This window comes from Dermacentor variabilis, chromosome 3 (assembly GCF_050947875.1).
Source record: "Dermacentor variabilis isolate Ectoservices chromosome 3, ASM5094787v1, whole genome shotgun sequence".
NCBI classification, from domain to species: domain Eukaryota; kingdom Metazoa; phylum Arthropoda; class Arachnida; order Ixodida; family Ixodidae; genus Dermacentor; species Dermacentor variabilis.
Window position 1 is genome coordinate 213,652,308 of NC_134570.1, and position 18,737 is coordinate 213,671,044.

General features: G+C 47.7%; 1 protein-coding gene across 1 annotated transcript in view; it reads left to right on the forward strand.

Moving 5' to 3' along the window:
- The first annotated feature begins 5,971 nt into the window (after positions 1-5,971).
- The window catches only part of LOC142575015 (endothelin-converting enzyme 2-like), a 211,005-nt gene continuing 198,239 nt past the window's right edge, over positions 5,972-18,737 (forward strand). The window contains exon 1 of the mRNA XM_075683991.1: positions 5,972-6,834. Coding sequence (XP_075540106.1) covers positions 6,109-6,834 — 726 coding nt within the window. The 5' untranslated portion in view covers positions 5,972-6,108. The remainder of the gene's footprint in view (positions 6,835-18,737) is intronic.

An 18,737-nucleotide genomic window follows, 5' to 3' on the forward strand; every position in this document is an offset into this window, starting at 1 on the left:
TCGTCTTGCACAAGGTTTCGATTAATACGCCGTAACCATGTTGATGCGGCGCTAAGAGCGTTTTAAACCGGGAGGATAAAGGCAGTGCGAAATGAACAGTGAGAACTCCCAGCTCGCGCGCTCTTGCATGCGCACGGTGAAACGTCAGCGTGAGATAAAGTAAAGGAAGAATAGCACACGTTATGTTCATGTCACGAGCCCAAATATAATGCGAAGCGCGTTCCAAGGCTCGAAATTTCGGGGGGAAAACTCGCGCTTTATTCGTGCAAACATTAAGTGCGTATCTCTCGTGTGTCGCCTCTTCACTGGCTCACGTACGCTGGTAGCGGCAAGTAAAGAACACCCCCTTTTATAGTAATGTTATTTCGTTATTTCAATGGTCAACTTACACCAGCATTCAGGCACTGCAGCTACGTGTGTCTCTGTGTGTGGTTGTACCCATTCGCTACATTATGTCATTAATTACAAATACTCATTTAGGCGTAAACCTCGTTTATGCATTATGGTATATGTCTTTATCAATTAGACGTCATTTCGGACGTTCGGTGGCCTCGATTTGTCACGTAAGTGCATCATAGCCCCATATAAAAACCAGAAAACATGTATATTCGAACCCGGAAACCGAAAGTTCGATCACGTCAAACGACTGTTTTTTTTTTTCATATATGTGCCAGCTAGAAGAAGTGCGGAATATCTACCGGACGTTCATATATAAAATATCCACCATGAGACTTCCGACGGATGCGATTTCGTATACTGAGGCAGTACATGCATGAGTCATACATTGTAATGACGAAGCTTTGTTTTAGATGAGAGCTATAGGTTACGTGGGCGCCTGCGTGCAGCCCGCAGTCTGCCATTTGGGAAGTGGTGCCATTGCCGAGAAGGCCCTTCCTCTTGCGCAAGAGCGATATATGAAAGCGCTATACGTGAAAACGTATAAAGTTGACAGCAGCAATTGATGGACAAGAAAAAAGAAACCTATTTAATATTGCCTAATGTAAGCCGTTACATGTTTTCAGCCAGAAACTTATAACTATATTAGGAAAAGCTGTATAAGTAAAAATATACTGATTAAAAAAATATTACAATTAAACTGTACATTTGTTGCGACGCACTATAGCGTATGCATCCATGTTAATTCTTCCGCATGCAAGTGCTTTTGTGGTGCTGCCTTGGGTGCGTTTATGAATTTCTCATCTTGGGCTCAGATAGATCGCACCGCTGGCTTCTCGGCCGCAAGCGCAGCCTACAGCGACCGAAAAGAAAAGTTTCCCGCGCTTCTCCGCCTGTCTTAACGTTTTGCATTTTTCTTTCTTTTTTTTTCTTTCCCCTCCTAGCTCCACAGTGTGGTTACCCGGCCACGCTACTCGGCCTTGGGCTCGGTCCTCCCTTCTTGCCCGCATTCTTCCCCGCCTCTGGACTATTTTCCTTTACTTTTTTTTTCCCCTTATAGACCGAGCCGCCAGACGCTATATCAGCTTGTCGTTGGAAGTGGGCATGCGCGTTTACATTGCTTGTTCGTTCGCGCTCGAATTTCGCTATGAGGTCGCATTCTTTCCTCTTGCATTTTTCACAGAGTGTTTAATTAGTATCTCTGCTCGCCACGGTTCATGCGAAAAAGACACCTCCTACCCAGTCGAACTGAACCAGCTGCGAACGAACCAGTTTAAAAGCAATGCAAAGCGTTTCACCAATGCGGAGAAACAAAAAAGGCCGCTTTTTAGCGAAACATGAGTTGAAACCAAGCAGCAACACGAGCAAACTCATTAAAAAAATTAATTAAAGAAAGGTGCAGAGTTACAGTCTGGTGCTTCGGCAGTGTGCATATCAGTTGTGGCAGCATGCAAAATGATTGTTATTATTGTAGTTGTGTACTTAGTGCAATACATTTTATGCTGCCTAACAAAATAAGGTTAAGCCCAGGATGCGAAGCATACTAGCCTTTATTTTAACGCGACAGCGTTAAGGAGCTCGTGTCGCAGAAAAGCCGGTGTCGTCGGCGTCTGCGGCGTTGGCCGTGAGCGATAAATCCCAGCAGGCACTTCATGAATAAAAAACAACTTGCAAGATGGGCTGGGTGGGAATCGAACCAGGGTCTCCGGAGTGTGAGACGGAGACTTTACCACTGAGCCACGAGTTTTTTTTTTATCTATTGCCTTTTCACAAACGCAATCAAAAAGATCAAATACACGACATGTACATATTCTAAGAACACCAGCCACAGCTCGGCCAGTGTAAGGTGTTTAAAAGGGCTTCACAGAAGCCAATTGGTCTAGTACAGGAAGCCATTCCGGGGGTTAACATAGTGCTCTGAACAAGTCGCGTGTGTATATAATGCTCCCAACAAAATAGTGTCTTGCTGAGTGAGCCTGTATATGGCAATGCCTGATGTCCATTCTCGTCTTCCATACGCTGTGCATGCAAAGCAGCATTAGCATATCACTCGGCGCTTCCCCTGTTTCTGCACGTGGAAGAAACCGGATTCCAAAAGGGCTTATCGGCAATTCTTTTTTAAGTGTTCTTTGTAGGACGTCCCACAGAAATACGGCGTCATGGCAGTCAATAAAAATATGCTCAATTGATTCTGGCTTATTACAGATTAAGCAGTTTATCGACCAAGGTACAAAAAGACCTTTGCTTTGTAACCATGGCTTTACAGGGAGAGTGTCGGTATATAATTGAAAAAAGAACGTTTTAGCAGAGGGTCTCACTGGCATTTTTTAAACGCGCTTTAGCACATCGCGCTCAGGACCTAGCCTGTAGGCAGCTCGGTAAACCGGTAATGGTAAAAATACATCGAGAATATCAGAATACAAACGCTTTTTCGTGACATCACACAAGTATTCATATGAGAACCTTGCCTTGAGCAGGCGTACAGAAGTAACCACTTCACGCAAATAAGGACTGAGCGGTCCAGCTCCGAAAGAAACAGATGACACGACATAGTCAGATAGATAATCATGCAATCGTGCTTGGATCACAGTTCTCAAAAACACATCAGTTTGGTCCCGCACAAAGAAGAATCTGCTTACCAGCTGCTTGAAAAACAGGTGTGAGAGCCCTAGCCCACCATTTTTCACCTTGTGAAACAAATTGCACCGGCTTGTGCGCTCCCATTGCGATCCCCAAATAAAGGTCGCAAACACTCGGTGGATTTTTTGAACCGAAGTTCTTGCCATGGCCATCACTTGCAACACGTAGAACACTTTTGCAATTAAAAACATATTACAAACGGAAGCTCTTGCGAACATTGAAAAGTTATGGCCACCCCATTTATCGGTAGCATTTTTGACGCGTTTATTTTCCTCAGACCAATATTCATCAGCATTGAGGTAGTTATTTAGCGGGACACCGAGGTACTTTCTGGGGGAGACGGTCCAATTCATATTACAGTACACATCGGGTGTGCTCTGCCAGTTGCCATGCCAAAATCCAAGGCATTTCGGCCAACTGATCACGCTACCAGTTGCTGTGCAGAACGCCTTAGCAACACTGACAACTTCCTGCACGCTTCTAGCATCAGTGCAAAACACGGCTATGTCGTCCGCGTACGCTAAGTTCGATGCTTCAAAGCGGTACAAAAGCGCCTCTAGTGAACACGGTGTTGCCTTAGAAACGAGCTGTTTCTAAGGCTCAGGCGTGCGTCGCTTGCTCAGGCGCACATTTCGTTGTCGCGCCGAACGCTGCGTTGCTCGACGCTCACCGCGTCCGATGCGGGGCGCGTAGTCGCTGCGCCGTAGCCCATTGTCTTACACCCCTTGGCGGGTCGACGGGAACGCTGTCGCGTTCCACTCTTGAAGGCGAAGCTTAAGCGTCCGCTTTGCAGCTGTGATGACGTCATATGGTAGCTACGCGGCCGCGCGCGGCGCAGCAAGGACGAGCGTGGTTGTGCGGCTAGTATGCTTCGCATAAAAAATACGTGGAGCCAAAGTTCAGTCGGCAACTAAAGCCGGCCCGATGCATTGCCGGCTTGTCGCACCTACGAGCGTTTGGCGCGCTCGGCGTTCAGTCGTGCTCTGACGGAGGCCCATCCCGCGCGGCCGGCCGCGTGCCGATGTAGCTGGAAGGAGGCGTCGGGCCGACTGTTTTCGGAAGTCGGGAGGCCAGTGAAGCCGGCTGCCGAGTATTTCCCAGCAATGGGCCAATCATCGGCAGTCGGCTAGGGTTGCTTGGGCTCCGTTGCGGACAAGTTTACTTTTCCCTTGCTCCCGCTGAACTCAAGGGCTTCAAGGAGACGAGTGGTGCCTAAATCGACCGCTGGGCAGATGTCTTCACATTCTAATAAAACATGCTCCATTGTTTCCCTAGCTTTACCGCAGCAAGCACATGCTCATTCTTCCTTCTTATATCTCGCTTTATAGATGCGTCTTCTAAGGCATCCTGATTTCGCTTCGAAAAGTAATGGGCTTCCCTTTGAGTTATCATAAATAGATGCGTCTTCTAAGGCATCCTGATTTCGCTTCGAAAAGTAATGGGCTTCCCTTTGAGTTATCATAAATTGTTTCTTTCCTGATTTCGTTTTTTCCTCTTAAGTAGTTACTTATGGCAGGTTTCTTTTCATTTGCCGCCACCAATATGTGATTATTTCAGCCTCTCTGACTTTCCGCTTGACGTTCTTTGTTGCTCACCCTACCGGCCGCATACTTGCTGGTAAACTTCCTAGTTCTTTTTCTCCCCTGCGAATCAATGTCTTCCTCTACAGATACCTCAACATTGTCCCAGCCCATTTACTTTCTTCCATATTCCTCAGTCGTTCTTCATAATCAATTTTACTGCGAGCTTCCCTTACTTAAAAGCTAGTCCAGCCCATATATCGCCCTGCACAGCTTCATTTATAGTCGTGCCGTAAGCGCCCAATGCGCCCACCGTAAGCGCCCACTGACGTTTGGTTCCCATCGAGTCCTGATTTTTAGAACGACAGATTGCTGAGCTAGTTGGTAAGGATTCACTATGCCAAAAAAGAGGTGAGGCGTGCAGACAGGACACAAGAGTAAAGAAGAACACAAGATGGCGTTCGTGTTCTCCACTTCTCTACTTTTGTGTCCTGTCTGCACGCCTCGCCTCTTTTTTGCATAATGAGCCCTGATTGTACCCCTGATTTCAAGCAAACAAGCGCATTTCCGAAAGTAACTCTCGGAACCATTACACCTTTCCACATACCCCGGAGCACCTCGTACCTATTGTTTCACAATAGCGCTTTGTGCTTCATTATCTCTGCATTTCTCTTCCACTTTACTATTACTGTTTTTTCCTGTGTTTCCATACATCAACTGCCTTCGTTTATACATACACCAAGGTATCTATATTATTTTGCCCGAGGTGTTTCCTGACCCTATACTGTCACTGTCTGTTCACTGTTTTCATTGTGTACCATAACACCTGATGTTGTAACACTAAATTTTAAACCTAAATTCTCGGCTTCCTGCCCACATATATAAGCCATACGTTGCAAATCACTTTGCTTGTTAGCTAGCAACACAATGTCGTCCGCATAAAATAAACCTGGAAGCTGCTGATCTATTACTGTACCCGCCAGTTTATACGAGAGATTAAACCCGATATTACTTCCTTCTATCGCCCTTTCCATCCTCACCATGTGCATCATAAACAGCAGTGGGGATAAAGGGCATCCCTACCTGAGTTCCTTGTTGATATCAACTTTCTCCTCGCTCGAGATCCTCATACCTTCCCATTCAGCGATAACGGCATTTTCTAAATAAATCTCTCTCAAAAGCTGGAGACAATCGTCACCTAGGCCTTCCCCTTCCGGAATACTCCACAAAATGCTGTGGTCTACGTTGTCATACGCTCCTGTAATGTCTAAAAACGCCACATATAACGGTCTGCTTTCTACTCTCAATATTTCGATACAATTCTTGGATGCGCCCTATAACGCCACCTAGCATACAAAATACGAAGGCGAAAGCGCAATGTTGTAGCTGAGCCCGAGACGTGGCGCCACCGGCGGCAGCACGAGTATCCCGCTCAGGTCAGCGGCTCCGCCGGTCGGGAGCCGGTTTTTCCGTGCGCTTTGAAAAGTTGCTCGGGTCGCCGGTTGTTTTTGGCTGCTGCGCGGTGGCGCGCAACAAGTGTGCCCCCGGCGACATGGACGACAAGAGCGAGCCGCGCGAGAACGACAAGTGCATGGAGCAGGGCGAGTCCACGGGTGGCGGCGGAATGTCCAAGCTTCGCGCCCAGGTCACCTCTGCCGTGGCCAACATCCCGTCGCTGGTGATTGTGCTGCTGTGCGTGCTGTTGCTCGTCTTCTTCGTCATCATCGTCGCCCTGTCGGTGAAGGTGCACTCGGGCTCGACGGCGCCTGACGATCGCTGCCTGTCGGCGGCTTGCCTCGGCTCGGCGGCTCGCGTGCTCGCCGGTCTTCGAGACGGCGCGCCCTGCCAGGACGCGTACGCACTGGCCTGCCGACCCGGCACCCCTCGAGGCCTCCGCGGCCAGCACGCGGTGCGGCACCTGGTGGACCTGGTGCCTTTCGACGGTGACCAGGCGTCGGCCGAGACGAAGGCGAAGCGCTTCTACGAGACGTGCATGGAGCCGCGCAGCCTGAGCCAGGACGCCCTGGCTCTGCTCAACTACCGGCTGCGGCAGGTCGGCGGCTGGGAGCTCGTCGCCGGCTCGTCGTGGTCCCTGCAGAGCTGGGACCGGGACACCGCGCTCGAGAAGCTGCACGTCGACCTCGGAGTGAGCCCCTTCTTCGCCATCGGAGTCGCCGACCGAACGATTCGGGTGAGATTGGCGTCCTGTTTGCGCGGACGACCTCGATTCGGCGGCCACTCGCGCGGAGGGTTGCGCCGCCCACAGGGGGCAGCTTTTGTAACTCTGGTAGAAAAAGCTTGTAGCACTTTGCAGTTGCACGGCGAATCTAGTCAAATTTTGTGCTGTGTAGGTTTCGTGGCGCAGCTGCACTTGGTGGTTGGCACCAGTTAGGTGGTTAAGCAGCGTGACCCACTTTAATCGATCCTTACTTCAAACGCCTTCTGGCTAATATATGGTGAGATTGGGCGAACAGAGCCGCGAATATAAGTTAATTCGGCAGAATGAACTGGTGGAAGGGGGCAGACCCCCTGCAAGCTTGTTCCAGCAAGTTCTTTGCGAGCATGTTGCTAGTCGAAAGAATCACATGATTTCTTACTGCTGTTTTTGCAATTTTAAATTCCCCAAGGGAGCTGCTTGGGAACGTAGAAAGCTAAAGTCTGACTAACGTTTCAGTACTTGCCAGTTAATCATGCAGTCTCGAATCGCTTGCGTAACGCTTGCATCATTACATTATCGTGAAACAAGGATTATGCAGGCAGGCGGCCACCAATGGTGTCATTAAGAACAGCATGTTGAACTATCTCACGGAACTGCTGGCAATTGTCAAATGTCTTGTTCCAGCAAGCTTTTTTGCGAGCATTTTGCTAGTCGAAGGAATCGCATGATCTCTTACACATGAACTCTGGTGTTCACAAAGGCGATTTGATATTTCACGTTACTGCAACTCAGAATAACTGCAGGAAAGAAAAGAAGAAAAACGAGAGGCATTCTGAAACCATTAGCAATGAAAGTTGAGCCAGTCGGTGTGAATTCGTTATGGTTAAACAGCGCAAGTGAAACACGCAAGGGAATACCGGCGCCCTTGCTCTGGTTTTTTTTTTTTTTTTTTTTTTTTTTTTTTGCCACGATGTAAGCATTGCGCCAATGTCAACGCTACGCTCTGTCGCCTTCATTTGGTATTGGGTAGCGTCTGTGTTCCATTGCGTTTTCCAGCTTGGCCGGATTCCGTTGTAAATAAATGAAGCTCCGCTCTAAGCTTATTCACCTAGCCTTGGAGCGCTCCCCTTTGCCAGTCTTTGATCATTTTTATTCTGGTATCATTGGAAGCTTTGTAACCAGGTGCTGTGAACTCCAGTAGCGGTGATTCTTTTGAGTGGTAGCGCCGTAAAATACAAGGGGACCAAGGTTGCGGAGGGGAAACTCCGAAGTTATGAAATCATTCCGGAGTAATTCAATATTTTCAAACTCCAAGAATATAATGAGAATGGAGTCGTGGCACCGTTCAGGCAGATTCCTAGCCCGATATTCGGGAACGGAATGGACACGCATACAGCACTGCACGCGCGCTGGCCCGAAAGCCCCGCGGCAAGCGAGGGAAAAAATACTCGTGGCCGGCGGGAATTATTTGCCGCCTTGGCGTACCTTATTCATTTCCACGTAAAGGAAGGAGAGAGGTTTCAAACGCTTTCTTTAACGATGAAATAATTAATTAACACAGCGGTAAATAAATTCCGGATTATACATATGTTCACAAAGTATGTTGCCTACTGAGCCATAGTGGGAATCGCTACAGGTTTCCATTTAATTTCCTGATGCTGTGATCAGGTGAGGGGAATAATATGACGTAATTTATTGCGTAAATAGTCCCATTGATTTCATACTTTCAGGTTTTCTCGCATAAATGCTTGAAACCAACGCGAATGCTGCAAAATCTTGCAACGTTGGCAAAGGGGATCTGGAAAATAAACCAACGCAGAAAGAAATTAATGTCTCGGTGCGTTTTTTATTATTATTATTTTGAGGGAAGTTTTAGCGTGTTAAATGGCGCAGTGCTCACGCTAATTGCTTTCGTCCTTCCTGGCATTGCGCGGGTTCGCCGGGAATGAAGAAGTATGACATGTTAAACTTGACAACGGCATACAAAAAAGAAAGAACGGAAAAGGAAATGCGTTGTTTACGCTGTGCATGCACCAGGCATAACACCCCGCGTGTTAAACTAAAAGTAAGCTGGCCCGAAATTCGCTCATGTTACGAAACATGGATACTACAATCGCTCACTGAAAAATTGACGAGTGTAAATAAAGCAATAAGAATTCCTTATTCCATGTGACAGTGTGGTAGCGTTACCTTTCACCGATTTATAAATAATCGAGCTGGAAGAGTTTGTAGCAGCTTTCAATTAAGGAATTCTGAAAACTATGCGTCTTTAAACATGCATTCGCGCCAAGTTCGTTCGAATCGGTTATTGTTCGGTACTTAAGAGGGAGATAAATTGCCTAGCGCCGAACATCCTGCGTCTTCGCCGTATATTCGGCGAGCGTGCAGTTCGGACGTTCATCGTGCAGCGACGCGCGAGCGTATAGTGAACAGCTCCCAGGGGCCGTCTTTGCCTCGTGGCAAGTGTAGTCAAACAGTCTCCACTTCTACGGTGTCACCGCAATAACCGCAAACGTGCTTCACTCGGGGACCGACAACCGGGGGTCGGGTACGCGCGCGGAGCTTGAAACTAGCGGGCCCGAACCAGAAAGTGCCGCCCCTGCAGCGATCTACAATACTGCAGCATTATATGTTAATCTTGAGCGAGGCTACTAAGCCGGCTGAATTGAATATTATCCTAAACTCGACGGGGCCAATGAAATGCGAAAAATTTTGAACGGAAAGAATTTTTGGCCACGTGAGCGCCACTTGAATTTCACGAAATTATGGAAAACCAGGTGCAAAAAAGAATTTCGCCCAAAATCAGTCGTATTGCGCATTATTTCGAAATTGGAGTTTTGCGTTGGGCGAACATTCTCCTTTCATTATAAAACAGTTTCACAAAGAACTTCATGTTTTTTATCCTTTATCACCCAGCTGAAAATGCGCAAATTCTAGCGTTTTTGCAAAATGTTTCGCGAAGAAAGGAGAAGGGGGGAAACCTGGAATTACTCTTATAGAAGTGTCGCTAAAGCTTACTATTTTCTAAAATTTTATTTTCGCCTCGGTGATGCTCATAGACTCCAAAATAAAAGCCTGAATTTGGCAAAAACGCTATTTTGACCTACGTTCGACGTTCAGCGCGGAAAGCGATGCAAGAAGGGTCAGCCGCATGGCTGTCGAAATCGCACCCCTGCACGGAACACGTGGTGGCCGACGAAAGCGTTCGGGTGCCCGTCGTCGGACGCCAAGCCCGTCGGCCCGCGCAGCCGCACGAAGACGGCTGAACATTCATCTGGCGGTCGTGACTCGCTACTTCTGACTGAACGACGTGTGAAGAGGCGACGAAGCCGCCCGCGTCGCCGATTTCGCACAAACGTCGACAAGCAGCGCGCGCGTGCGAGTCGCAAACTTTGCGTACGAGCGGCATTGCGCAAGCGATGGCGGCGCTGAAAGATGCAGTCGCCTTTTCTTTAGTCGTCGTAATAAAATTGATTTGGAATTTTATTTTCCTTTAATGAATCTGTGTCTCGCTTTAAGAAAAGAAAAGACGCTGTATTTCTTGCACCCTCCAAACACCGTCGTGCTTCAGCCGCTGCACCCATAACCACCCTTGCTGATGTCGGTGACAATTTGTTCCGAAGCTTCGCGACCTATTTGGATCGACCTTGATAGCAGTGGGGAACACGTGACCCCGCATGCGTCTCCGTCTCCCGGTAACCGTTGCGCCAGCTGCCGCGGCGGCGGGAGACGCGGTGCGTGGCGTCCCTAGCCTTTCGTGTATAAAAGCGCGCAACTGATTGCAATGTTGTTGCAACGCCGCTATGGGCGGCGGCGTGCTGTCACCACGATTCCTACCATTACGTAGCGCTACTACCATTAAGCCTTATAAAGCATTCCAGTTGCAGTGATGATTTTCACCAACTTCGGTGGACATGCACTTTCGCAGGGCCGGGAGGGCGAGTTTCTTTCTTTTTTTTTTTTCGCCAATGTCCTTCTCGCTCTCAAGTCCGTCGTGAAGATGTCACCCAACTAACTACTGATAAAAAATAACACCAGCCCTGACATTCAATTGTTGGGGGTACACGACGCACGCGCCAAATTTGCAAATGGTTTGGTTTGTTTGACTCTAGCGGCTTAAATGCCACTAATCGACGTTCAAAAGGCGATAACTCGTTTTTTCGACACGGAAGGGACACACCCAGCGGCTGTGTCAACTCGGTGGTGACTCAGCGTGGTGCCATTCATTTTTCGCCTCTGAAAGAAGAGCGGTCTACGCTAGCCACGCTCCACGACCATTGTGCTCTCTGAGCACTTAGCAGCGGTTTTTCTGCCCTTCATATTAATTACTACAGACGACAAGGATTTCAATTCAATTTTATTTGACATCGTGTCACATGGAACCAAGGGCAGAGACAAGAAGCTACAGAAACGCCGCTTGTCCCGGCTCCCATCACGTGGCACCAACAGTTTCTTTCTTATTTACACACATCGTAACAAAAAGGAGATGTGGCACTTGCGCTCCACAATTCAGCCCGTCTACGTAACCAAGAAACAGAATATTTGAGAAATTAGGCAGATCCCTCGCACTGGTGGGTTTTGCCAGGCATTTTGCAGGTACCTGGCTATCCAGGATTGTTCGGGGCTGATGCGAGCTCGCATGTGTGGCTGGCTGGTTAGCGACTCCTGTGTGCAACTGAGGGCTTAAAAAGTCATTGTGTGGAGAGAGAGCGGAGCTTCGGGCTCGGACAGACGCCTCGGCGTTTGAATAAAGCGTCACTTTATCGGACAACGGCTCTTCCTTCGCGCTGCCACTGTGCACTCGAATCGTCGAGGGGCGCCGACTTCAGACCTTAGACACTTTCCCTCCTTAACTATTGTTAAGGCTACCAGAGGATAAAGGGACAGGAAGTTAACTGCGAGCCTACGACATGACAAATGCTGGGTTCTACATAGGCGTGGATGAGCGCAAGCTAGATAAACAAGGATTGTAAAAATTCATCAGGAATTACCTACGCGTTTTTACAATCGCACGTAAATATGACTATTTCGTGTGGTGCTTATTAAAAGAACGATGTCATTTGTACTTCGGTGAGCGAACGTTAAAGCTCGATTAACTTGGGCGTTCGTGGGTCACACCTTCTGCGTACAGTGCTGGGCAAAGTGGGCCGGTCCCGGAGACGTGCAGCCTAGCTCGGCGGCTCAAACGAAACGCGAGAAACGCGAGACAGCGGCACGCGCCCAGTGTTTGGCCGAGCGGCGCGTGCGGTCGGAGCCGCAGCGCTCCAGGGCGGCAGAGGTTAGGTTGCGTCTCCAAGGCGAGGCAAGACGGCCCACCCGTAGAGAACGAGGCGAGCAGTGCTTCGCATTAAACGAACAAAAAGAACGATTGGCCCTCGTTTGCCTTTCTTCTTGAGTTGCCGTGCACCACACCCTCTCTGCTGATGAGCGCAACGAGAAGTAGGTAAAAGCAGGAGCCAACGTTTCGACTATAGTCGGCTTATCGTCTTCAAGGCGACATAAGACGAGTCCACTACAAAAGACAAGTGCATTTGTCGAAACGCTGGCTCCTGCTTTTACCTATTTATTGCTTTGTTCATCGTCTTGAATTTCCATCTCCCGCCTTCCCCGTCCCTGGACCACATATCTAGTTTTGTGCCGTTTGGTGCACTCTTGGGCCCATGTCGCCACACACGGATTGACAATTCGCAAGGGCCAGAACACAAACCTTTGCAGTGGCTCATTCTGCCACTTCCTTCAAGCCGCGAGAGTTCTTCTAAAAATGTGGCACCACACCAGTTTCTTGGCAGACCCTAGGAATGTTCGCAACGCTGGCGCACTCGTGCGCAAGCGATTGTTTTAGTGACGGTGCGCTGCTTGAGTGGGCACAGGATAATCTGCGTCCGAGAGGCCCCGCGGTCGGACAGAGTGACCAGCCTGTCATTTATATGTTGAGAGAAAGAGATGTGTACCTACAGAAAGGATTTCTGCAGAGCATGATCGATGCACAACCTGACAAACACTCTGTATTAAAGAGCTTCGAACGAGCCGACTTACAGGGAAGAAGCTGCCTGTTTCGTCAAGGCCCCGACAATGAAACAAAACATCTAAATACCTAAGAGCAAATGCGTTCTCTAATTGAGCGCGTATTTGTGTCCTGAAATTTTCTGTAAGGCTGCTGTCAAGGCGAGCTAACGTTTCATTTGACGTGTGTTCACTGCATCAGCTTGTTGCCCGCTTTCGTCTGTATTGTTGTCTATGCCACTGCATCAATGCTAAGACCCTTAAAACTCAGTTATCGCAACCATCGTTTGTGTTGCCGGGGATGTTGAATGCGGTGGGGTTTTTTGTCATAGCGCCTCCGGTGTTCACTCGCGGAATGGCCACGTGTGAAATGGAAGCCCGTCGCTCCTCTTCGGGGACAACCTCGTTGTGCACGTGCAGAGCTCCCCCAGCCCGAATCTCGCGCTATCTCCTTCCGGCTGTTCTAGCGGCCGTATCCCTACTACTGTGAGTTGTTTGCTCCCTCTCTGGTTTCTGGCCGTTGACTCAGATTTAAAAGTAGCACCGAGCAGATAAAATGGAACATCCCGTCCCAAATGCTTTGTTTGAGTTCGCGACAGCAGCCGTCCGCAGCCGGCAACATTCCGACAGCGCCTCGGGCGAGAAGCCTATATACAGCGGAGCTGACCGTGCGCAACGAGGCGCCACGATTGCACCGAGGCGCGATGGAAGGACGTTGGTCGCGTATCGCGTTCCCACATTCTGGCCGATGTCTTGCGGGCTACTCGCCCCGCCTGGCCCGAGTTGCTCGTCGCCTGGCGAGGCCGATGAGGCACTCGTCAACCATCTGGTTGATCTCATTTGCATAACTGTCACATATGCTCTGACGACGCAGAGCCGCTCTCAAACGCATTTCGAGAGCGGGGTCGCCGTTCCATCGCGTGTTGGGCCTCCTTTCTCGGTCCAACGTTTCTGCACTTTCACCAGAATGTTCGCGCTTTCTCGCAGAAACTGTTTTAACAATGCTGTTCCCGGATTTTCCAGCTTTATTTTCTCGTGCAGGCACGTCTGAAACAAAAATGTACATCCATACGATCACAGGTAATGTTTACGATGATGGCGCAGTTAAAGTAACAGTGCGAAAGTAGAACTTAGAACTCCGACACCAGAGAAGGGACGAACCACTCGGGTCGTAGGTGTTAACGTGGCTGCCTCCGCTGTGCGGTTTTCTTAAGCGAAACTAATTTTTACCGATTGCATACGTGCCGTTCGCATCGCAGATTGGCGCTGCGTGTTTGTAAGAGGCGTGTCCTCATTACTGCTCACGTGGTTCTCGCCTGATGTCGGCCACGACGACCGGAAGATGCTCAACATTTCACAATCGCCATGACACGCACACGAGGCGAGAACATCTCGAAACCCTTGCAGGCACCATCGATTCGGTAGCAGCCTCTTAGCACAAAACGCCCGAGGCCGGCGAATCGTTACCAATCGAACACTAATTATTCGTATTCGAAAATTGACTATGTGGTATTTTAAAATGTCGTTATACTTCGCAACAACCGACTGCTCAAGTTCAGTTTCTGTTCTCTGTCTGCTAAACAAAGTGTCGCATTTTATCTGAAGTGAAACAACAAAATTTTTCGAACCTGTGCAGAAACCATATGGGTAATGCTTGCGTTGTTTTTGGTCTCACAGCGAGCCTACCTGACAACCTGTGATCCTTGCTTGTAGTCTTACCGTAAGAAACCCTCTTACGGTTATTAAAAATTGGGCCCCTCGGTTCCCTTTCTGCTTGTACTCTGTAATTTATCGTTTATGCTGCAGCCAGTGCAATTTTCCTTGCAACGAGACGTTTTTTGCATGTTTCTACTTAACGCAACTCTTTCGGCAGCTCTTTTTTTTTTTTTCCACAATGTCTGTGAACTTTTTTTTTTTAGAGTCGCGGATAGAAAAAGCAAGTCATACAGCAGCAATAAAGTCTTGGAAAGCTTGTTCGCAACCGTGCTCGAGATCTAAAGATGTTGAGAGGCTTTTCTTGCGCTTAAAACTGATCCGCCATGATCATGCGCTGTATTTATTCATTTACTCATTTATTTATTTATTGCTAGTCAGTAGAAGCGTAGTGCCTATGTCGAAATAAATGTTTCTGCTGACAGTACGCAGGCGCGTATTGTCATATACGCGCCTGCGTGCACAATGCGATATTCCTTTCGATATTTCAGTAATGTTTAAAAGAACAGCGCTAGTACGATACGCTGGTACGAACACTTCAGATTTTTCAGATTTATTACAGTAATGGTGTACATTTCCGCCAGTACAAAAAAAGGTAACATGATAGGACGTCCCGAAGTTAGGAACAGTCAGGGCGACACCCTAATAATATATATATATATATATATATATATATATATATATATATATATATATATATATATATATATATATATATATCTTGTGAGACAATGTTTAGGCAGCCAGTCTCTTCTTTATTCTCCCGAGTGAAAGCGCCACCACCAGGCCCCAAAACGGTGATGATGAGTATGTACAGGTGAGACTATGAAGCGTATGCATAATACACTGATTTCCCCGCGCGCGCAAGCGGCCAGCTAGGCCGCGACCTAGGCAGGAGGGAAACGCCGAACGAATCGTTTGAGGCGCGAAACGTGAGCGATCTCCGAACCACGATAACGAGGTTCCGAAGAAACGTCTATGGGAGTAACGCGATAGTTCACGGGGGATGTTTGTTCATTAATAATGTAGGGTCCAAGGAAGCCGGATTCAAACTTCTCCCTCAAACCGGGTGTACGAATGGGCGTGCAAAGGAGCACTTCCTGTCCAGGACTAAAGGAGACGTCGTTACGAGAGATGTAACGTTGCTTGCGATCTAGCCGACTCACTTCGGTGTGCCGCCACCAGGAGGCGTCAGATGGACTTCAGGAGGATTTGACGAAGCGTGGGTGTGCAGTTCCTCACGGATGATGGAGCGAATTAAGGCACGTAGCTCGCTGTCGTTGGAAGCCATGAAATCAGATGTGTCAGGGTGTAGGCGGAGCATATGAAGCTCTTCGAGACGCTGACACGTACTGATGATGTCTGCGACGGTAGTGCGGCTCAGCACTACAAGAGCATTGAATTCCACAGTCCCACTACCCTTAAGCAGGTGGCGTACACGGTCCCTCTCCGCCATCGAGGTGTTCGCGCGGCGGCAGAGGGCAAGGACGTCCTCTATGTACGAAGTGTACGACTCGCCCGAGTGCTGAACACGCTCAGCAAGCTTCTTCTTGGCGATATCGAAGCGGACAGACGAGTTCGCGAAAATCTGGCGTAGGTGTTGTTTAAAAGTGCTCCAGTTGACGAATTCGAGCTCGCGATTGTCAAACCAAGTTTTCGCAACGCCGGTTAGGTGGAAGGCGACGCGAGCAAGTTTTGCAGATTCGCCCCAGTGGCTAAAGTCACTCACGCGCTCGTATAGCTCCAACCAGTCTTCAACGTCGCTACCTGGAAGCCCAGCAAACACAGATGGGTCCTTCTGAGGGGTGGTGACCGTCCAAGAAGGGGTTCCCACTGGAGCAGGCAAGGTGGATGTCGTGGTATGGGTCTGCTGGTCTTGTGACATGGTCGAGTGCAGTTGGTAGAGGTGGCGACCCGAGCGGAGCTCCAGGGATGTAGCGTAGGTGAAGCTGGAAGAGACGGGGAGCGAGAGCACGAAGAAACCGGACAGCACACTCCACCACTTGTGAGCCAAGGTTTAGGCAGACAGTCTCTTCTTTATTCTCCCGAGTGCGAGCCCCACTCTCAGGCCTGATGATAAGTATGTACAGGTGAGAATTTGAAGCGTATGAATAATGCTCACACTATATATATATATATATATATATATATATATATATATATATATATATATATATATATATATATATATATAATGTTGGCCTTTGTACTGCTTACAAAGATTATAGATAATGTAAACAGAATGTTTTATACTACGAACCATCGGACTATACAAAAATAACATTAGTAAGATAATTAAGAGAACGAAAAGAGCAAAAAAGAAAGCAACGCGCATAACGTTGCACGGTACGTCCGCCCTGCATTAGAATTTGGTTGCGTGCTCTTCCCTGGAGCTCCAGCCTACATGTCCCGTCCTCTAATCCTCTTAGAAAGAGGAGCATTACGTCTGTGTTTAGGTCTTCCTAAATTTGTTGCAAATTCCATTCTTTATCTAGAATCCCGTGTTCCGCCACTTTCGTGCAGGTTCCGGCTTTTGACGGTGCAGACGTTCTTAAGGATTTACGAATCACCACTACGTCATCCCCAAATAATCTTTATTTCACAACCTGCATTGTTTTTCGGTGTCATCTGGCCGCGACTACATAATCCGCAAATTATATTCGTGCAAAAATTACTTGACTCTTTGGGCGTGCGCATATGCGATGTACTTCCTATTACCGACAGAGCTGTTGCCAAGGACATTCAATTTAATGACATCTTTCCTAATAATGCAAAATTACTTCCACACCGTATTCTAGACGGTATATTACAAGATCACCTGAAAAACCTTCAAACAAACGTTGTAATTGCTACAGATGCTTCACAATGTGAAGAAAAGTCAGGTGTAGGAATATTTTCCCCGATTCTCGATTGGGCATTTTCTCTTCGGCTGCCAGATTTCATACCGATTTTTTTTAGCCGCATTCATGGCCGTGGTGCTGGCATTACGCAAATTAGGACCATCAATTACATCAGCCGTGATAGTCACTGATTCTTTATCATTGTGCTCATCCCTTACTGCTTCTAGTGATTCTCGCGTAATGAGGACATTTCAATCATTGGTACCTGGTTACTTGAGAAGCGTGCGTTTGATTTGGGTGCCTGGCCATAAAGGACTAATCATTAATGAAATTGCAGCCTCTCTAGCCAAGGCATCGATAAGTGGCCCGATTCTTCCTTGCTGCCCTTTGACTGCTTATGTTACTGCAGCTAGATTTCGCAGGAGTATCATTATTATACAGTCAGTATCAGGCTCCGCAATTACTAACTCTGTGGATTACGGACATCTCCTGCACCCTTGGAACAGAGATTTTTGCCGAACACGGAAAATTGAAGTGTCCATCACGAAGCTGCGCTGCCGTATACCTGCATTGAACTTCTACCTCCACAGGTCTTGTCTGGTCCCCTCACCATTGTGCTCATTCTGTGGCGAAGCGGAGACAATCGACCATTTCTTGTTGTCTTGCAGACGTTTTTCTGTTATAAGAAAACGACTACTCGAAATCCCGCTTCGCTCTATTGGTCTCATTTTATCAATGCCTGTGATCCTATCTTTTGGAGCCTCCATTGTTGGGTTCAGCCACAGAAATGTTTGCTTGGCGATCCAAAATTACCTAATTGAAACCAATCGATTTTCATGTTAGATTGATCGTTCTCCCTCCCAACCATAGCTTTCTTTTATTTCTTATCTATTATTAATTATTATTATTATTAATAATAATATTATTATTATACCCGGTTTTCATCTAATTATTTCCTTTTTTCTCCAAACACAAAACGTTTATTTTTAAACTCACACGCCCAAATTGCTAACTCCCTTGTTATCATTATTATTTTTAGGCACCAAAAAAACCGCCCGATTCTTGGCCAATCCCCCACTGTGGGTATGTGCCACGGCCACTCAGGACAACAACAACAACAACAACAACCCCGGCCACGGCGGCCGCATTTCGGTGGGGGCGAAATGCGAAAACACCCGTGTGCTTAGATTTAAGTGCACGTTAAAGAACCCCAGGTGGTCAAAATTTCCGGAGTCCTCCACTACGGCGTGCCTCATAATCAGAAAGTGGTTTTGGCACGTAAAACCCCAAATATTATTATTATTAACAACAACAACAGCACAAACGATGCGCGTTAACAATTAGTCAGGTATATATTCTGGAGATTTTTAGTAAGAAAGAAATGAATGGAACGATAAATAAATGAAAGAAACTAATCAATTAATTAGTAAATGAAGAACTGGATTTGATTTAACATGAAATGCTATT